Here is a 21,422-nt window from a genome sequence, read left to right as displayed (position 1 = left end):
TAAATAGTAAAACACTATTATTGGTTGCTAAGGGGGTCCTAGCAAAGTAAATTATTAATATAAACGTGCGTTACTATGGAAATCAATATGAAATCGACCGTGTTTAGGAAAAAGGGCGTAACCCACACAGAACAAATTTTACAGGAGAGGCAAAAAACGTTTTTTGAATGATTTTGGTTTAATATTAATAAAAAAATAGGCATATACATTGGGTGCATGATGAATGATGATTTGGTGTAATTTCTTTTCGATCTACTAATAATTAAAGAAGTCATTACAGAAAATCATTAAAATTGAGGGTAAATGCTTTTTTCTTTAAATCAAAACTTAATTAAAGCTCAATTAAAACCTGAATTCAGATAATAAATCGGCATTTGCGGCTTACTTCCTTTTTACAGAACGTGTATTTAGTTGCATACATTGTTAATATCTAATAAAAGCACTTTTCGAAAAATCGAGGGTTACGCCCTTTTTCCTAAACACAGTCGAAATGTAAAAATGACATTTCAGTATTCTATATTTATTCAGTATTTCTATCAAGTACAAAAAAAGTATTTAAATACATAGAGTTTATATGATTCAACAGAAAATTTAAAAACGCGGTAAATAAAAAGTTCTTTTCATTTTGTAATTATTATCACATCGAGGCAATATAATTGTTATTACAGATGTAAAGTTTAATTGACTTTAATAATTAATAATGATTTTACCTTGGAGAGCCCAGTTTCAAACAGTCCAACATGAACATAGGTCAAACCCTACCTAGCAAGCCTGTGATACAATATTTTCTCTTACATAAGTCAAGAAAATGTAGCCTAACAATAATTATATAATATGTATATTATTCTTATCCTAATTACTGTATCAATATTGCTAAATACGATTTTATTTGCTGATAAGCATTGATTATAATATATAGGTACCTAATACCTACATAACGTCGCCCTGCAAAAGGGCACTTGTAACATTTTGAGTTATGAATATGAATTTTGTTCATAGTTTTTTTCTATATATTATAGGCAAAATTGCATTTGTGGAGCTAAATCCATGAAATCACAATTTACGAAAAAAAATAAAGACGTAACATGTACACGATTTTGCCAGCTATGTGCAGTGGTCAAAAAATAATATTAAAAAAAGATATGTGTAATTATTTTAAAATTTGTAAAGGCCTTTGTACAAAAAAAAGATTCTGTTGCAGAAAAAGAGCCCTTGTGATGAGAATCTTCACGAGATATGAAACATAAAAAAAAAATCTTTGAGTAATAAGTCACCCGTGCCGTGCTCTGAATTCCATTTCAAAATACTAAAGTGGGTATTAGGACGTTCACACAGTGTTGCCAACCGTACTATAATTATAGTACAATACTATAATTTTGATTCAAATGACAAAAAATGTAAAATACTATAATTGTACGCCAAATATGCCAAAATACTATAATTTTAAAGGATTTAAGCCGAAAAATGTTTCTGTACTATATGTTTTACAGAAATACTATAATTTTTACGTCTTTGCACTATAGTCAGCGTAGAAAAAGATGGCACATGATCACATGATTTTTTTCACTAAAAATGTGTTTTGCTCAAAACTCTATTTTTGCACAAAAACATTTTCATACTTACAACAATTTCGCCATTAGAGTGAATCTGACTGATGTGTAACGAAAAACAGTCACATCTGATTCAAAGTTAATTTTTTGTATTATTTTTTAAAATTTCTAGTTCTATTTGACTCAAAAACACCTTCGGCAACATCGAAATATTTTTCCATATGTTATGAAAATTTATTCTTATGGCTCGAACACATTACCATCATGTCATGTGTTCGAGCCATAGAAACGTTGAGATAACGATAACGAATCACTATATCTATTTCAGCGTGGCAGTGTGTGACGTGATGGTAATGTGTTCGAACCATTACTGACAACCTTTATTAGTACATGATTTGAATTACCCCATTTCCACCCGCCATGTATATGCAGCCGCGGTTTGTATATAATAAACGTGTGGGAATGAAAAGATTTTAGTGCCACACTGATGTAGCAACCATGCACTTAAGTGCTTAAAGAGTTTTAGAAAATAAAAAGAATCTTCACTTGCTCTGCCGTCATTTATCTTTAATGACATGTGTCATCTGTACCCGTGTACTGAATGTCAGTACAGACAGAAAATTTTTGGTCAATACAGGATGTCTGCCCACCCTATTTATGTTCTAAGCTAATGACAACTTACCTATTGCTCGCATTAGTATTTTATTTTATAAATAATAAATTAATGATTCGTTTACTTTCTGATAAACATCCAAAAATGTATTGGGATTACTTTATCAGAATAATGACATTACCAAAAAATATATATATTATAATATATACAGCACTACCTATCAGTGAGTCACATAATAGTCAATTTGTATTCAAAGTACACATTGCGTGTAATCTACCTACAAACTGTTATTCAGACTGACTGCTTGCTTTCCTCAGAAGTCTACATAAATTAATGTGGTGATATCTGTGAAATATATTTAGGTACCTGCCGACCAAAGATAGGTATTATCGAAATCTAAGCTTGATGTATTTTTTTATTTTATCCAATGCAAGATGTTTCGGGGAGTGTCACGCCATTTATCTCATAAAAATAATAAAATGTTGCTATAAAATAAAGACATTAATTACATACGAAAACATGGAATAGAAAAATATGGACAACATTGTTTGACATTCTTTTATTACAAAATAAAAAAATATAATAAAATCATTTTTTTTTCTTCATCATTTACGAACTGTCAGAAATTATATACATATGCAGCAAATCTATGTGAATTTAGCTAAAAGTCTGTCCTATATCGTCTTTTAAGAAACAACACCGCGTAAGTTCCCATTTGCCGGTTTTGAGTTTTGAATAACATTCGGTAGGTAAAAAAATCCTACAACGTGTTCCTTCTATGGAAAAATTCTTTTTGAATGAAAAAATGATTTTTTTTAACTAAACACAAAAAAAAAAGTTAAAAGGTATCAATTTTCAATTTTTTGAGACGTTTTTTGTTTCCCCTGAAAATTTTAATTAATTGACTTCCGCGGTGTTGTTTCTTAAGCGACGATATGGTAAATCAGTGATGTATAGAATAAAATTAACCTTAAAATCAAAGAATATGTAGGTACCTATAATGAAATATCGCGAATAATAAAAGTCAGATTATAGCAATAAAGACTTCTTATAAATACCTATCTAACATGTTATTGGTCACTACGATCGGAATCATTTTTATCAATTTCATTAGCATTAGATTTTGTTTCACTGTTTTTAGAAACATTATAAATAACAGTTTGCCGACACAATTCATTTAATAAGCCTTGTGTGAGAATCGTGCTGATCAGGCTCTCAGCGTAAATTTGTTGGACACAAGTCATTCTTTTGAGTTTCAATTTGACATTTATTGCCAAAAGTTCATGTTCGTCAATTTTACTAGTGGTGTCGATTGATGAATTGTAATCACATTCAATAGGTAGACTATTTGTATCATTCTCATATTCAATTTGATTTGCATGAGTTTCTATTACCACCTGTGAGAATGGATTACTTCTTGACGACTGCCGTTTCCTATGAGTCTCGTCATCAACTGGTTTTTGTTTCCTTTTCAATGTTGTATATAGAAGTTCCTGTAAAAAAATTTAAACTAGGTATAATATTACAGTCTACCGTCTACAGGGGCTGCATTAACTGGGCAGTGGATTAACTGATAAACTAATAGAGAAAAGAGAAAATAACATAAATAGTTCTCACAAAACAATACAAAAAGTTCTCATGTATCTCCACACTCGTTATATTAAACCAAGCTATCAGAGTTTGGAGGCAAAACCATCTCACCATGTCTCATTGAGAGCTGACAAGTTGAATAGCCTGTAGTCAATCTTTTAGTAAAATTTTCTTAATTTACTATTATTTTGAATTTAACTGTGTTATCTAATCTATCCAGCAGTGGCGAAGGGTGGGAGGTAGGCTGTTAAGATCCGACATAAATAGTCCACAATAAACTTTGTCAGCCATGCGTATTTGTTTTCATTAAGGGCGGACATGCTCAGCGTAGGTCAAAATGGAGTTTTTATTGTATTTTCAAAGCATGATCCTGGACATTCCTTAAATGTTGTAGATAATCTATTTACATAATTTTGAAGCCTTATTATCCTTTATATTTATTTTAAACATTTGATGACTGCATAAAGTATTTTTATTACATAAAATAGTATTCTTTTAAACCTCTCGCTCTAATGTTTTAGAATATGGTCATATTTCAGTACATGCCTGTTATTAAAGAGAAAGAAACATTTTATAAATAATATGTACTATATCATTCCGGCAAAACATACTTTCGTGGACAATAGTAAAATTTTAAAGGAAACTTGCATCATTTTTTTCTTTCTTCACTATTCTCTCTACATCCTCACATGTGATAGGATCTTCATCAAAATCATCAGAATTTTGTTCCAAATCATCAAAAATGTCTTTTTCTCTTGCGTCCCTAATAAAAAGCATCAATTCAAAATACCACAGGCCCGAATTGTATGATTTACCTGAAAATTAACATAGAATTGTTACTTTACAATATTATAAAAATACAGTCCACAGATTGTGTTTTATTCGATAGTTATTTTTGTTTAAACGACTATTAATTAATATATTATTGTTAGTTGGTTGTGGATATTAATTTTTTTTCACGTTGATCAGAAAATGAGTTCATCATATTTATGATAATATATAAAATGGAGGTTCAAATTTTTCATTGGCTGTAAACTGTTCAATACCAATTGAGCACCTTATTATCAAAAGATACGAGGGTGGGTCAATAAGTCCTTAGAAAAGCCGACAGGTGGCGCGACTAGTACTGTAAGCGGTTTGTTTTCATGCAGCGGCACTACCGATTCAGTATGCTGCGAAGTTTCAATCAGATTGGTCGGGTTGTTGTTTTTTATTTTCGTACATTTAAAAAAAAAATTTGCTTGTTTACAAAAATGGAGAAAATCGAGTTTAGAGCTGTTATTAAACATTTTAATATAAAAGGGTTAACAGCAAAGGAAATAAAAAATGAGTTGGATTTAGTTCACGGCATATCTGCTCCTTCACTTGCAACTATTTATAACTGGTTAAATGAATTTAAACGTGGTCGTACATCAACAAAGGATGAACCACTCTCAGGACGTCCTGTAGAGGTGACTACACCAGAAATGATCAATAAAATCCACGATATGGTGTTAAGTGACCGAAGATTAAAGTTGAGTGAGATAATTGAGGTTACAGGGATCTCAAAAGGTAGCGTCATTTCTATTTTACATGACAAATTGGGCATGAAAAAAGTTTCTGCAAGATGGGTGCCGCGTTTGCTCACAGTCGACAATAAACGCAATAGGGTGGTGGCCTCTAAAGCCCTGTTGTCGCTCATGCAACGCAATCCGGATGAATTTTTTCGTCGCTTTGTGACTGTAGATGAAACATGGATACACCACTATACTCCCGAGACGAAAGAACAGTCAAAGCAGTGGATTGCGAAAGGCGAACCATGTCCAAAGAAGGCGAAAACCGTAAAATCAGCTGGTAAGGTTATGGCTACTGTATTTTGGGATGCACGTGGAATTATTTTCGTTGACTATTTGGAAAAAGGAAAAACAATAACAAGGGATTATTATGCATCTTTATTGGACCAGCTAAAAAACGAAATTGAAGAAAAACGGCCTCATTTAAACAGGAAAAAAATCCTCTTTCATCAGGACAATGCCCTGTTTTAATGCTTTTTTCTAAGGAATTATTGACCCACCCTCGTACCTACCAACCATTTTCGAGTTTTTTCAAATTTTGATGCCAAGCTGTTCTCTATGGCAATACCTATAGAATAAATATTCATTTGCTTGCGTAACTGCTTTAAATGCAGAGATAATTCATGTTGAAAATCATGTTCAGTATCAAATCGTGCTCAAATCCTTAATGGTTTAGTTTCAAAATAGACTCATATCCATACAACCAATGACATCACAGATAAAAACCGCCATTTTGATTTTTCGTCCAATTAAAACCCGGCAGGTGACGTGTTATTATCTACTTCTTTATTCATTAATTCTATCTTTTCTTATATTTTGCAATAATTAAGCCCACAGCAGTTTTTTCGCTTTTGCCAACAATTGTGTTCGTGGAGTTAAGCAGGTTTTGATAATATACGCCTCAATTATCCGATTACTCATTGGCTGCACATCACCTAGTAACAATAGGCCGACCAATGAACGGTCTTGACAGGGCTCGAAATGGAACGGAACGCACCGGAGCGCCGTTCCAGCTCGTGAAATTTGTAAAATTATCGCTCCGTCTCGTGGAAAAAATATGTTGACCGTCTGAGCTAGATAGGCCATAGAATAGAAAATCTGACACACTCATTTTTATAAAATACACATACAATTTGATGACTATGTAAATATCTTCAGAAAATTTGTCGAGCGCTCCGGTTCGTAAACATTTCCATTTCGAGCGCTGGGTCTTGATTGTTTTACGAAATGTCAAAAAATATGTATACGTTAAATAGTTAAACCCATGCGAAAAAAACTATGCATACGGCCCTTGTAACATAGAATTTGAATTGATTAATCACCTTCTTTTTGTGCTGCTTCAACTTTATTCATTTCCTTCTTGAAACTTGACCTGATACTTTGAATGCGTCTACACACCCAGTGTACATCAGCTTCAGGAAAAGTACGCTGTGCAAGTGCAGTGAGTTGCTTGTATGCCAATTTTTTATCTCGGTTTCGAGCGTGTCTAAATTTTCTATGCCATAAGACTGGGAAGGCTTTATATTCCTGTATAAAGTCGATGATAAATTGAGGAGGACAGTTCCGCAAGTCCCACACAGGTTTAGAGTCCATTTCTTCACTCATCGTATCTTCATTCATGAAAAGGAGAAGACAGGCATACCGATCATTTTTAAAAATTGAAAAGATAGCTGCAGTTTTCAATTAAATTAATGAATCTTAAATAACTATACCATTCATAATTAAAAATCTCAAATAAATTGAGCCAAAAAAGACATGAACCCATATCCAACACAATTCATTCAGTTAAAAATAAATTTAAGCTTTACGAACGAGTTCATATTGGTATCTAATTTCTGAACAAAGATGCATTAAATTGTATCTTTTTATGACAGATGTACATTACGACTACTGTAACAATGTTCATCCCGCCATTATGGTTATTTATGGAATTAAAAATTCATTGTCGGCACCCTACAGTGGGCGATTTGAGCAGTACAATATGTGATGAGTATCGCAATATACTGTTTGAATTTAGGCAACGGTTCATAGCTGACCATATGTGGAGAGAAGACGTGGTGTGTGCTATGTGAGTAGAATAATTAATGATCATCTTAGGATTATAACCTAGCACGTCTAATTTTTATGTCACGTTCTTACAACCAATGCCACGGACCTAACTTTTTTTTTCTTTGAATGTGTTTGCTCCTTATGTTGAGTATATTATATCAACGTCTCTATAATCTGTCCGTTTTTCCAGCTCGTTATAGAGTTAATGCCATAAGAAATGTTTCAGATTCAGTTGGCATAATTATTAGTGTCGTTCAGTAAAAAAAAATATGCATCCAGAAGTTCAAGTAACCTTAGAAAGATACCTATTAGAATTATTTTTGGAAATATTTATTAATTGCATCAAGTCGAAACTTACTAAAGAATATGCACCTGAAATATTACTAAATTCTGTTAATTTTGTCCAATAAATTTGGAGATCTTGATGCTCTCTGAAAATTATTGTTAGTAGGATTATTGTTAATGGACTTCGTTATTATAATAAAATTAAAATAAAAATCATTGAATTAAACATATTATAATATAAGATTAGTATGTATAGTACGACAACATCTTTTTGGCTACGTGTTAAAACTGTGAACTAACGTGCTCGGCCCATTTTTAACCGCAATTCCATTATAAACTAACAAGCTCCTCCCATTTAGTAGACAACAGCGCCTAGAAGCGTAGCCAAGAAGAAGTTGTCGTACAATAGATACAAACTCAATTTTATTGCATGCAATAATAATTGTATAACATGACGTTGTCTAGCATCTGAAAAATGATTAATTTCGATTTAAAAGTACTTAATACGACATGCAAATGTATCAAAACGTAACATCGGAGGAGTGGTGAGTAGGCAGATCGAAAAAAATCGTTTTTGAAAAGTTGGCATCAGCTGTTGATTCAAAAATTTATACACCCGCGCCAAATTTCTGAGCTTAGTGTACGTTAAAAAATATTTGACGTTTGTCAAACAAAGTGAAACCTTCAGGCATATTTTATGCCTTTGATCCAGAGACCTTTCTGTTTTGATGCTATTATTATATAATTAATTTGGTTTAGGTACCTATTTAAATAATTAGTAAGGTTATAATAATCGATAGGAATTGGAAATCAGTTGGCTATGAACGACGAATTATATTTTATTTTACCGACGTCAAACCCGAAGGATAGTGACAAGTATATCCATAGACTTTATTTATCTTATCTATGATAGACTATCCATTTTACGTATATTATTGTCTATGACATTCATAGCTATGAGTGTGGCCAGTACACACTAATCTTTGATTTTTTCCACTAAAAACAAATAATTTAATTAATGATTTCGAATAATATTATCCATCTGGTTAAGAATATTTTTATTAAAAAAAAATATATAGATATAAGATGTTCAAAACGTACGTAGACGTTTGTATTCATCAGTAATATTTATAATGCATAAAGTAAACAATATACCTACCTACCTATCTACCTTCACCTACAGTGCAAACTGAAAGAATAATATTTATTTTTATTTCGATTCTGGTAACATTGCCTTTCCACTGACACAGATTTGACATGTTATTTTTACTACTTTAACCAATTTAATTTATCATTACATCCAATTTGCACAAATTAAATAAACGAATTGACACAAACACCTTAAAAATGTCGTTCAAAAAGGACCTGATTTTATTAACAAAGCCTTATTACTGGGTGAATATAATAATGAGCATCTCATATATAATTGCTAAGCGAACTCCGATCGTGTGCAGCACAATTTTTCAACAGGCTGATTGTGAATTAAATGGAAGAGAGACTGAAATTTTATTTTTCTTGATCATTGTAATAATGATCAGAACGAGGAAAGCTGGAAGTGTCACGATGATAAATTACCTAACTTCTTCGTTTATATACACTAAAGTTGCAAATTTAATTCTTTGGTTCTATTCGGATCCTAGGATGGGAATTGTGTACGGTATTCTTTTTGTTCTCTTCGGGTTGGTGTTACCTGAGCCCACTTATTCAGGCCCGGAGAACATCGTCTATTTCAGGTGTGTTATTTTATTCATCAAATTCATAATCACCCTTGGTAGTGCATGCTTCTCATATCATACATCGAACATAAATAATATATTTATATAATATGTAATATGCACCCAGTCACCGAAAGTACATAATCTTTTTTCGCTTATTTTTATCCTATCTGCTTTTGATTGCTGAGCAGGCTGTGGTTATACTATATTTTACTTTAAGTTAGTTCTGTACTATTTAAGATGAATATTACTCCTTCTAATACTGTTAGCTCTGTGTTGCATCAGTTAGACCAGTGCTCCGCAACCTTTTGTCACCCACAGCACACCAAAGGTCCTCCCACAATTCCGCGGCACACCACACATAAAATAATTTATACGCCAAAACATGGACCCCACATTCTGAAAGGATCTTTGGCGCTCTCCCTACCTATCGTTAAGGTTAAAGACTGTGATACTGTAAAATAGCGTTTTTCAAATGGTGTTCGAGGTAAAATTAATGGTATTGATTGTATGTTTAACGATTTTTTGTATTTATTAATATGTCCACTTGAATTATTATGGTTAGTTGTCAGATTCCTTAGGAATAATTATTCGTCGAGTATTGACACAATAATAATAAATGTATCCTACAATTGCATGTTTTAAAATAGTAATACTATCGTAGCAGGCGACTTTTTTTACCATTAAAGCAAATTTGTAATTTGTGTTTATCTCACTTATCTGGTTGACCTGACGCCGGCCCCCAGGCTGGAGGCCTGTCAGACCCCCCCTTGTGGGGGTCATGCACCAAAATTATATTGATTTATGTTTTTTTATTTGATACATAATTAAATATACTTACATAACACACAAGGAATAACTAAATGTACATTTTTCCATATATTTGTTTTATCAATATAATAACCAATTAATGTGATAATATCTGAGCTGGTTTCAATGAACGTAAAAGTTTTATATATTTTGACTTCACATTTGAAAAAGCTGAGAGACTGCTTATTATTTTTAATTATAACTTGAGTTGAAAAACTTTGCTCAGCTAGATATGTCGTAGAAAATGGGAGCTTAACTGCGATAGCCTTGTCGGAAATTCGAGGATTTTCTTTAATAATCGAAATCCAGAAAATAGCCTATGGAACATCAGCGAAGTTCAGTTTTGGCGTCTCATCGTGTATCAATTAAACAAATTTCTCTCGAATTTATAGGAAAAGCGCTTCTGTAGAATTTTCGGCATTGGCTGCAAAAGGGTTTCAAATCCAGTCGTATTGATTGTATGAAAGTAATGATGAAATTTCTTTTGCAGTAAAGGTAAATGTTTTTGAGACAGATCCAAAATTAATTGCTGTGTACTGGTGGCTCCTTTGGTACATTTGTTTCCTTGTCTTAACTCCTTCTTATTTTTGAATCCTTCTAACTTATCAGAGCACGTCAATATATTTTCATTCTGACCTTGCATTCTTTTATTAAGTTCATGCAGGTGCTCAAATATATTATTACCAGCCATATATGCAAATTTGGCTGTCACGTAAGTATTGTATAATTATATAAAATTATTTGTTTTTTTTTATTGATGCAATGCACCACGGCACACCTAGCATCGTCTCACGGCACACCGGTTGTGGAGCACTGACTTAGACCACAATCATGTCATGTATAAGAATTGCAATTCCGGGATTGGTATTCTCGAATCTAATGCATATTTGAGCTGTTTAGTGCAATAAAAGTCCAAGCCCAAAAAAACTCAAGCTGAGATTTTGAGGATATTAAGTTAATCAATGACATTCAATAAATATGATTAAATATGAATCTAAATATAGCTCGAAGTTGAATGGACCTTTGTTGCAATATCAACTAGATAATAATTTCAAATGCATCTACAAACCTTACACTTCAAAATCCCTTTATGCGCTGGCTAGACGGGCCAGCGACATGCCTGCGCGGTATAGTTTGTACAAAAAATTCAGAACGCTGGTACAGCGCTTTTCGGTTTGCGCAAGCTACAGTTTTCCCGTCCATACACACGGGCTTCCCGATACAAACCGGTTTGCGCAGGTAAGCTTGTTGTAAAGCATGAGCTTTAAGTACAAATATCGGTTTGGGTGTTTGTTGCATTTTGAAATAAAGACGAGACAATTTCCAAAATGTATAAACCGATTAAAAAGTGGGTTGGGCACTTAACTGGTAATTTTGAATTTTTTTCCAAATTTTAATATCCATTATTTATTTATATCAAAATAGGTAATAAAAGATACCATACATTTTTCACCATATTTAAATACATTTTTAAATGAAAATATTATTTAATGACACCTACTTACCTGAAACCACGTGAAAATTTCCCCGTAAAATGAATCCCACTGATCTGTGATTAAAATCATTATAGGAGAAAAATCTACCATTGCAAACCAATAAGTTTAATTAAAAGTTTTATTAACAGATGGCATTATACATTTTTTCAAACACAGCAAGCGGGACCGAACTCTATAAAATGATTAGACTTGTTAAGGAAGCAAGAATCTTACACAGAGGTAGACATTTGATAAGATTAGTGTATTCAATTTAAAAATAATTTTTGGTAATAATGGGATTTCCCAAAGATGTTGAAGAAACCGTTCTGTTAGATGGAGTCTTCTGTGGTGTTCCTTATTGAAAACGCTGAATCAAGTTCCAGTTTGTCATAACCGGTACAAATCTTGCAATCGATTTTCAACTAACTTCCCGACTAGCTAGACATTTGAAACTTTTAGAATATATCAGAACACGATGCCAATGCATTTTTTTAATACTTTTAGCCATCTTTAAGTAGAATTGATTTCATTTTCAGTTAATTCTGTTTTGTATGAAAAGTTATTTCGAAAGAAATCCGTAAAAAGTTAAATTGGTTGCTAAGTGGGTCCTAGCAACTAAATTATTAATATATACATGCGTTACTATGGAAATCAATATGACATTTCAGTATTATTTCTATCAAGTACAAATTTTTTTGATTGTTTAAGCTAGTCAAGTCAAGTTTATATGATTCAACGGAAAATTTAAAAACGCATATAAAAAGTTCTTTTTATCTTGTAATTATTAAAGACTGTAACTGCTACACAAAATAATGTCGGCCAAAATAACAAATTGTATTGTGGTGCCGTGGCTTTATCACGTGGTTTTCTGGGATGTTAATGATATTGATTTAGGTAGGTGAAAGTGAAATATAAAAATTTATAATGAATGGTATTGTTTAGTTGCCGCGGCCTCTTCCTCTGCCACGGCCTCGACCCCTGCCCCTCCCCCTGCCCCTCCCCCTCCCCCTCCCCCGTCACCTGCGGCCATCGCCCATTCCCACTAGGTCTGGAATTAAAACAAGACATATTAATTGTTTATTCAAACTCAGCAACCTCAGTCTTGGGAACTGCTCCTTTATCTCTTCACAGTTTGCATGAAAATTAGTAGACCAGTGCCTTTTTATGTCTAGGGTCCATCTCTATATAAGAAAGTTTTTTTTAACATATTTGGATTTAGGGGTTATGAATTATATGTATTTTGTATACTTATTGATACTAGGATTATTGTTACTAAGCCGATTTTCGTGTTTATTGTTTTCAGAGGAGCGCAGAACATGGAAGAAGAAATGCAACGTGATAAGAAAGTTGTGTGGCTGGTGTGCTTCTATACGGCGTGGCATCCGGCATGCGTCAACTTTGCTCCTATCTTCTCACAACTCTCGGCTGATTTCCATTTGACCAATTTGAAATTTGGAAAAGTGGATGTCGGAAGGTATACTTGCCTTTCAAAATTCACCTGTAGGCTCAAATACATAATTTAAAAACACCTCAGCGACATACATACAAAAAAAAATCTTGAACAGGACTTGAACCTGCATCCATCGGATTCCGGCCAATGTGTTTTACAAATTTAGCTACCTACATATACCCTACCCTACGGGCGACAGGTTATATGAGAGTATAGTGGAGCAGGCAGGTTATATAAAAAAGTATGGTAAGGCAGGCTTGTAATCAATTTGTGGCAAAATTAACGTTAACATTATTGATTATATGGATACGTTATAATGACCAAAGTAAATCCTCCGTGATGCCCTGAATTTTTTTTATCACGTCGCTATTTCGGCTATTGTTGGCCTGCTTCATTCAGTTGTATGAGAAAGCCGATTCCTTGCCCCTCTTTTTATTACATCTATGACCCTACCTAATTATGATGAAATTAACTAATAGTCATGCAAATTTTGTCTTTAAAATTATGTATGTTCAATTAAGAATGTTAGATTCTCTAGTCTTGTAAATTAATCATTGAATAAAAAAAAATGTTTTGTAATAGGTATTTATGTAAATATGTGGGCTTATGCGTATGTCAGCTGATTTTCTTTGCCATTTTTTTCAAAATTCTTTCCCAGACTTGTAGCAACCAAAAATACATGTTTTGTTTGACCCAGTGCAAGGAATCAACGGGATTGGCGAATGGCTAACTACTATTCCTTTAAAAAACCTGTTAATACAGCCCCCACTCTAAGGGCCATTAGCCATACTTTGCACACTCTTCACGACACAGTAAACTGAAAGCACAATATAAATATTGTGCTTTCTAATGTTATTATTAATTTTTTCTATTAATTAAACCATAATATTTCCTAAATATGAGTGAGTACCTACCTATTAATATAAAATATTGTGATTAAAATTGAATGAATATTTATAATAGTAAATATTACTAATTCTTATGTAAGTACATATTAAATTGGAGGCGAGAGTTCTAGCCTCAGTTTCACAGTGGACGCCGTATTGCAAGATTATGTGAAAATGGGAACTTTTCCAGAACAAAATTTTATTTGGTTACAGATATCCGGAATCTGCGGTGAAATTCGGCATCATGGATAATGCATTGAGCCGTCAATTGCCAACCCTGCTCTTGATGAAAGAAGGCAAAGAGAAAATGCGTAGACCAGAACCTGATTCAAGAAACAAGTTGCAGAAGTAAGATTTTATTTCTTAATTACAAGCTTCAAATTTAAAAAAATCAAATGAATTACAGAGGTTATAATATAGTTATTGCAAAGTTGCATGTATACATTATCATACTATAGTCCCTTTAGATATGTAATTTGATGACAAGTTATTGCTATCTGTTTTCATATTACTTATATTATGTTGATTGGTGTAAATAGCAAAGAGGTTTGGTTACTGATTTTTTTTGCAGATTCCTGTTCTCCGAAGATAACATCAAAGCTGCATATGACCTGATCGGATTACATAAGGAATGTAAAGACGCATTGGCTGCCGCTGCAGCGAAACCGAAAGCGCAGATTAAAAATAAAGATGATTAAGACATTGTTTACCAAAAACGCAATGGTTCTTCTAGACTACATTTTTTTACAATTGGAGTGATCACATGTTTAATTTCTTGCTGTTAAAATTTTCAGTATGCGTGCGTCCTGTGAAAGTTTTGTTGAGTGCTCAAAACGTATATTACCATTACTGCCTAAAAGAATGTAAAAAGTAACATAATACATACCAATATGGTATTAAAGATTGATTTTTGAAGAATTATAGAGATGTTAAAGCTTATGACTGAACTTGTCTATATTTTACAAAGTTTGCTTTCATGATCTTTAATGTAATGTGGCATTTTAAGCATTTATAGTGTTCAATAGATGACAAATGGAAAATTGTCTTAGATATCCAGTAGAGGTGAATTGTATTTTGAATGTTTTAGTTTTATATCCTTGTAATTTGAACAATTCCTGTCAGTTTACCTAGTCTTTGTATGTAATTATTTTAAAAATGTTCAAAACTCTCACGTAACTTAAAGCATAATAAATAGGCAGCATTGCAAAGACAGTGAAGCTTTCAACACTATCCGTGATGCTGCACTTTTGTATTTTAAGTTGATTTCATTAATTTTTTATAAATATAGTGTACAATGTAGCATAATGACTTCTCACAAGAATTGACAGAGTTAACACCATTCAAGTGAGCTGTGGGTCTATTCTATACTTATCGAACACTAAAGTGATAAATAGTATCAAACTTAGGGTAGGTTTGTATCAAAATATTAGCATTTATTGTAACAATTACACGAAGTTGGTTTTTATTGTTGCAATAAGTGCGATATTTTAACAGCAGCAAGATAGGTTCTGTTAAAATATAGCACTTATTGCAACAATAAAAACCAACTTCGTGTAATTGTTGCAATAAGTGCTAATATTTTGATACAAACCTACCCTAAGTTTGATAATATTTATCACTTTATCACTTTAGCGGTCGATAAGTATAGAATAGACCCAATGATATAGTTTGGTGAAATATCGATCATTTTTAAATTACATTACGGATTGAAAGATTGCAATAATTCGAATATTTAATAAATTATTGTGTTTTGTTTGTTGCTGTTTTTATTTCTTATTTATAATATAAGTTAGATTAGATGTGTACGATTTCAGACAATGAAGAGTAATATAAATGGTGTTTTAAAATTAAGGTTGTTAGATGAGTAGAGATGGTAAAAATCACCATATCTAGGCTAGATATAATTAGGAAGAGCAAAAGCAGAACTAGACACTAAAGAGAGTTTAGTACAATTGCTTGTCTCCTCCAGATGCCTTTACAGAAATCCGTGGATGGCCAAGTGCACTACCAGCTCTATCCTCAAGGAGCTACATATCTAATCTCAAGGCTCATGGTATTTATTCGGGTGCAAGTACAATGATAATTTGAAAAGGCTGGTAGTCACCGGCAAAGTCGAAGAGGATGTGGAAGGATTCTCACGCGGAAGTGATCAGGTGACGCCATTGTCTTTTTTCGACCAATAGCTTTCAGATTATCCACAGTATAGAAATGAATGGGTCAAGGGGTACCTAACAGATCTGTCACAAGCCTTAGCAGAGAGGAATGCAGACTACAAAAAAGGGAAAATTCCACAAAATCTATCATTAAAAGCCTGATGAACCATAGTAATAAAGCAAATTAATATTTTCGCTGTGGTGGTTATATTAACATATTTTTATAAGGAATGGTTGTCAACCATTCGCCTAACCTGTTGGGGTCCTTATACTTGATCAAATACACATTAAAATAAAATTTAATTTTTTGCCTAAGCACAGGATCGTGGAGGTGATTCAATTTGTGGAATAGACATGCTAACAATTATGTATTAGAGAACGGTTTATTTCGATGGACTGTTATTAACCTGAAAATTTTACTACATACATGGTTTTGTTCTACTTTGTGAAGAAATTTGTATCCGTGTCCTAAGAGAAAAGTTTAAAACATTCTCATTAGATATTTTATTCATATAGTCGATTAAGAATTCACTTTGATTATAAAGAAGAATTTTTTCATTATGTAATTATACATATTTTCTTATTAGCCCATGAGGATTCCAGGTAGGCATTATGAACACTGCGTATTAATAAATGTGCGCTGATAATCAACTCTAGTCAAAAATCTTCTTCTGTAACCATGTCGTTCCTTAATTGGAGCATATTGACACCACATGGCACCTCTTAAGAATCGCTTGCCGGCCTTCTTGTGTCTTTTAATTAAACATTTTCAACATTCTTGTAAATGGGGTATTTTATCAGAGCGTTGGAGGGGAGCTCGGAGCAGGAGCAATGAGATTTTACCCGGAGAAGGAGCACCAAAAATTTGCAGTGCTCCGGTTGTTCTTTTTATTATGAAATTTTCATCCTAAAATCTAATGAAAATAGTAGATATTATATTTTGACACTTTGCAACACTGGAATCATTTGAAATATTGCAAAACTGCCGATTGATAAATAACCTCACTTTTGCTGTCGGAAATTTTGTTTAATAGAATTAATTATGAAAATGACGAATATTTTAAAACTACTTACTTTTTTATTTTTTAACAATTGTATAGGTACTTACATAATAATACTTATTAAAACTTTTTACCCGGAGCGGAGCTGGAGCAACTATTAGCTCCCGGAGCAAACTCAAAAAAGGGTCTGCTCCAACGCTCTGTATTTTTTCAAACAATTTTTATTATTCTATGAAAAAAATATATAATGTATCTGAAAGAGAAAAATTCAACCCAAAACATTAAAATTATGTATAGTAGCTATGAAATAGACATTTTATATACCATGTCCACAGCATAATAGATAAATACATAGGTGGGTAGCAAATGGTTATATAATAATATATCTTTCTACACAAGTTGCATGTTTGAATCATATTTCACACATGTATGTGATGTCACTTGTCCTCTTTTATTCTTCAATATCTCAATTTACATACTCCTATTCAAATGCACCTTATGTTATCTAATATATTGTATTACACAGACATGGTATTATTATTGCAAAAATACCTATTGAATTGCATGACTAACAATTTTATTGTTACTTCACGGGATCACATAACAATGGAGATCTGAAAATGAGTACTATGTGACCCAGAATTTTTTTAACTGCAATCTATATTAAAATTATGAAATCAGTAATAAATTGACTAACACGAGCTGTGAATATTAATTATAAGTGAATAAAATGGCCATTTTAATTCATTCAAATTCCATAGTACTTTTATATCATCAACATTTATTAGATATTTTATTGCTACATCAAGTAATATGAACTTCCCTTGTTATTAAGTCATACAAGTAATGAAGAAAAATACTGTGCAACACGAAATCATATTAAATACAGTAGAACCGCGATTATCTGGATTTTTATAGGATTATCAGTTTCGTATAATTTAAAAAATATACCTCAGTAAAATAAAAATATTTAAGTATGAATTTCCGATTTTATCCATTATCTTCAGTCCGCATAATCTCTACTGTACTCACCAATTCGAGTGCTTAAAGTCAGACAACGTTATCTACAAAGTGTTTTTTTTTTTTTTTTGAGATAACGTTATTTTAAATTTACGGCTACATGATAGTCAAAAAACGTTATGTCAATCTTTTCTAATTTCTTATTAAATCGTCAGTAAAGTTTAACACTAACTACATAAGTTACCCTTGTTTTCATATTTTTTTAAAACTATCCCTATAAATTTTAACATCATCATAAGCAAGATAAATGTACAATACACAATAAATTATAAAATATTAACATTAGGTTTTAAATAAACATTTCCCTTGTTGAGTTACAAGAATCGAAAATAACGATTTTTGGCTCTCCTGTAAAGTTGCACTTTTGTAGATAGTGTTGTTTGACACTAAGCCCTCGAATTGCTATTAGTAAATAAAAACGACCGGAAACGTATTGAAAATAAAATATTGAGACATTTCGATATCTTTACAAACCCAGTAACCGGTGCATCTGTCTTCAAAGTTCAGCATAATATAACCTTTTGTGAGACTTCATAATGTGGCACCTTTTGAAAATCCTACAACCGCGTGCTGAGGGTCAAAAACCAATGCCTAGAAGAGAATTTAGCTACATATTTTTTCCGACTTATACGCGCCATATATGGAAACTGCCATTCTTGGTGGTGTTTCGAGGGCATCCATTGTTTGTTCTCAGTAGTTGCAGAAATAACCTGCTATTAGTAATGCCAATTGGGAGGGCAATACATTTAAATAGCATGCCTATTATATATAACGGCCACTTAATCATTACGCGTCTTTAGCACTGAAAGACTTAATCAAGGCGCTTCGGATATACCGTGAGGGTGAATTTAGGTGGATGTTGTTTTATGAGTTTTTAAGATAGGGTCAATCAGCCTAGTTCACTCTGTGTGCTTCCATGTAGTTTTGTTTTTCTAATTTTATTACTTATTTAGGTATTACCCTATATTTTTTTGTAAAATTATTTATTTACACTTATTTTTTGTTATGTTGTGAACGCTTACAAAATTTGAATTGCGAAGTTTATAATTTTCATGTTCATTATATGCAAAATAATTTTTTGAAATTTTGAAATACTGGTTCACCAGTTTCTCAGAAACGAGGAGATAAGTGAGCGGATGATTCATTGTTGTTACATCTGACATGGAGATGTGATCTCGCTTGGCCACATCCTGCAGATGCCTGGGAGTTTCAACTAGGCCGGTCCTTTATCTAAGCCAACTGGAATTCAGCCATTTAGCTTCCTAGAAGACTTCTGAATGGCATATAAAATTTGTATAAGGGATGCCGGCCTGGAAAAAAGAGTGCGCATCGGGTGGTGTTCATATTCTTCATCCATGGAACGGACATAGATATAGAAAGACAAGATGTTGTAATTTAAAAAAAGGCAAAATTTCTAGTTGTCAACTTATTCTATACTACAAAATGTATTAGAACAAAGACGAGATAGATATATTATCTTTTATTTAAGTATAATATTAAATTTATAAAGTTTGAATATTTAAAATCAAAGTACATATCATTGGTTTTAGATATTATTAATCCCATTTAACAAAAACATAAAACACTGTATCGTATCTATTCTGACATACTTACTTATCAGAAATATAAAGTACCTATTACACGATTTGTTATTTCAAAAGTACCCATCCCATTTTGTTCGGATATTTCTTACTATTTTTATTCCTAAATAAAATAATAATGAAGCAGAACTAGACATTTAAACTTATCTGAAGAATGGGATGGGGGAGCCACTGTCGAAAACTACCCAATCAAGACTCGTAACTGGACAAAATCTGACATTCAAATGAAATTTAAAAAATGGCGTCCTATGGTAGTTCGTAGTTCCATTTTTGGCCATTCTACAAATAAGTTTGTACAATGATTTTTGCAAATAAAGTAAATTAGACAAGTACTTGGCATTATAGAATTTTACCCTATGGACAATTTAGGAAAATGTTAATTTGAAATTAAATTTTGTCATGGGCAAACAATTCTACAATGACAAATATACGAGGAAAAATTAAATAACGAAACTTCAACAAGTAGATATCACTGAAACTACTACAATATGTAGGTATGCTATGCAGCTATGTACCAAATTTTTTGTTGTAATTAGAATTTTCTACGAACACATCCTTAGACGTATAAATAATTTTTATTGTTAAACAAAACGGAAAATATTACAATCAGTGGGAGAATTCCTTACAATAACTAAAAAAACAATAAGCATAAAATATTGAACTCTCACTGTTTCGACATTACAAAATAACACCTCATTTAAACAAAGTAATGTGGCTTTCTGGCGGTGATACCATACTCTTGAAGCGCCGGAACCAAGTCCTCCATAGTCATGGTATATTTCTTTTCTTTATTACCCTTTTGATTCTTAGAATTACTATGGCTGGAAGATGTATTCGTCGACCGTGTTTTACAGTGTTGTAAAGCGTCATTGGCTACATCAGACAAAAACTTCTGTGAGGCGATCGCTATCAAACGGATCAGTCTGGGATCTTGCGACTCGAATCCTGACATATTCAGGTAATGCGCGACCACTGCGTCAGGTATTGTCGGGCTATAGTCTTCGAGTTGTAATAAAAAATCACTTAATGCATGACCAGCACAATTTTCGTCTTCAACTCCCATTGCAGTTGCTGGCGAATTTGACGCACTCGGAGATCCACTGGCGCCCATTTGCAGGTTGCTATTGCTATTGTTTTTGAAGTTCATTTAGCTATCTTATCAACTTTATTTGTATAGAAATACACCGATTATTTTGTTAATTTTATGTTGTTCACAGTACAGATTCACAGCAACAATGACATTGACCAACCACCATAGACAATACACGTCATAACATAGCAGCATCATAGCAGTATGGCCATCTTTTGAAAGTGGAATTATAGTACAGAGCCTCCAAAATTATAGTATTTGGGGAAAAATATAGTACGCGTTGTCATTCTGTTGAAAATGTATAGATTTTTTGTTTCTCAGAAAAAAAATAATGGAGAATTTGAGAAACTCCGAGACCCCTTTTTATTTAGGTACCTCTTCCGACCAAAAATGCTTACCGAAGAATTCAAGAAATTTCATTTTAAACCAAGTCAAGGGATTTTTTTACGTTTTTCGAGCATTTTTTTCCAAGTTATATATAGTCTATAATATGTTCACTCAGTGCTGCCATTTTTCTATTATCGAATTATAGTACGCAGACCAAGAAAAAGACGTATTTATTTTCGGCAAAATAATAGTA

At 32.6% G+C, this 21,422-nt stretch overlaps 3 protein-coding genes across 11 annotated transcripts; 1 reads left to right on the top strand and 2 right to left on the bottom strand.

Moving 5' to 3' along the window:
- Positions 1 to 2,713: 2,713 nt before the first annotated feature.
- LOC147067025 (uncharacterized) lies at positions 2,714 to 8,598 on the bottom strand. Of its 5 annotated transcripts, none has more exons than XM_085954001.1 (5): positions 8,404 to 8,533; positions 7,714 to 7,786; positions 6,629 to 6,916; positions 4,402 to 4,568; positions 3,085 to 3,656 (listed from the first exon to the last, which is right to left on the bottom strand). In XM_085954001.1, exons 3-5 carry the CDS (start codon positions 6,909 to 6,911, stop codon positions 3,234 to 3,236), a joined length of 873 nt encoding a protein of 290 aa, XP_085810127.1. In that variant the 5' UTR covers positions 6,912 to 6,916; positions 7,714 to 7,786; positions 8,404 to 8,533; the 3' UTR covers positions 3,085 to 3,233. The 5 variants fall into 5 exon arrangements, with proteins under 5 accessions (XP_085810128.1, XP_085810126.1, XP_085810127.1 ...); XM_085954003.1 differs by having other exon boundaries at positions 7,728 to 7,786; positions 8,404 to 8,505; XM_085954002.1 differs by lacking the exon at positions 7,714 to 7,786 and having other exon boundaries at positions 2,714 to 3,656; positions 8,489 to 8,598.
- A 274-nt stretch (positions 8,599 to 8,872) lies between these two features.
- LOC147067024 (thioredoxin-related transmembrane protein 2 homolog) lies at positions 8,873 to 15,732 on the top strand. Of its 5 annotated transcripts, none has more exons than XM_085953569.1 (5): positions 8,873 to 9,373; positions 12,944 to 13,114; positions 14,191 to 14,325; positions 14,549 to 15,266; positions 15,626 to 15,732. In XM_085953569.1, the coding sequence occupies exons 1-4, from the start codon at positions 8,988 to 8,990 to the stop codon at positions 14,673 to 14,675; spliced, it is 819 nt and encodes a 272-aa protein (XP_085809695.1). In that variant the 5' UTR covers positions 8,873 to 8,987; the 3' UTR covers positions 14,676 to 15,266; positions 15,626 to 15,732. The 5 variants fall into 5 exon arrangements, with proteins under 5 accessions (XP_085809695.1, XP_085809697.1, XP_085809694.1 ...); XM_085953571.1 differs by having other exon boundaries at positions 15,621 to 15,732; XM_085953568.1 differs by having other exon boundaries at positions 14,549 to 15,328; positions 15,631 to 15,732.
- Positions 15,733 to 19,616: 3,884 nt separating this feature from the next.
- On the bottom strand, positions 19,617 to 21,018 carry LOC147067023 (transcription initiation factor TFIID subunit 10-like). Its single transcript, XM_085953896.1, has one exon. The coding sequence runs from the start codon at positions 20,897 to 20,899 to the stop codon at positions 20,450 to 20,452; it is 450 nt and encodes a 149-aa protein (XP_085810022.1). The 5' UTR covers positions 20,900 to 21,018; the 3' UTR covers positions 19,617 to 20,449.
- Positions 21,019 to 21,422: the final 404 nt, after the last annotated feature.

This window comes from Rhyacophila brunnea, unplaced genomic scaffold (genome assembly GCF_057557595.1).
Source record: "Rhyacophila brunnea isolate RB1 unplaced genomic scaffold, BYU_Rbru_1.0 scaffold_4, whole genome shotgun sequence".
NCBI classification, from domain to species: Eukaryota; Metazoa; Arthropoda; class Insecta; order Trichoptera; family Rhyacophilidae; genus Rhyacophila; species Rhyacophila brunnea.
The sequence above is the reverse complement of the archived record's forward strand: the minus strand, read 5'-3'. Positions and strand labels throughout refer to the sequence as shown.

What these genes read in the sequence shown, in the direction of transcription:
- LOC147067024 (XM_085953569.1), top strand. Translation starts at nt 8,988, where the DNA reads ATGTCGTTCAAAAAGGACCTGATTTTATTAACAAAGCCTTATTACTGG. An exon ending in GAGAACATCGTCTATTTCAG is followed by an intron (nt 9,374 to 12,943) that starts GTGTGTTATTTT and finishes TATTGTTTTCAG; the next exon opens with AGGAGCGCAGAACATGGAAG. An exon ending in TCAAGAAACAAGTTGCAGAA is followed by an intron (nt 14,326 to 14,548) that starts GTAAGATTTTAT and finishes TTTTTTTTGCAG; the next exon opens with ATTCCTGTTCTCCGAAGATA.
- LOC147067025 (XM_085954002.1), bottom strand. Translation starts at nt 6,911, where the DNA reads ATGAGTGAAGAAATGGACTCTAAACCTGTGTGGGACTTGCGGAACTGT. An exon ending in TGAAGCAGCACAAAAAGAAG is followed by an intron (nt 4,569 to 6,628) that starts GTGATTAATCAA and finishes GTTAATTTTCAG; the next exon opens with GTAAATCATACAATTCGGGC. An exon ending in TGAAGAAAGAAAAAAATGAT is followed by an intron (nt 3,657 to 4,401) that starts GCAAGTTTCCTT and finishes ATTTTTTTACAG; the next exon opens with GAACTTCTATATACAACATT.
- LOC147067023 (XM_085953896.1), bottom strand. Translation starts at nt 20,899, where the DNA reads ATGAACTTCAAAAACAATAGCAATAGCAACCTGCAAATGGGCGCCAGT.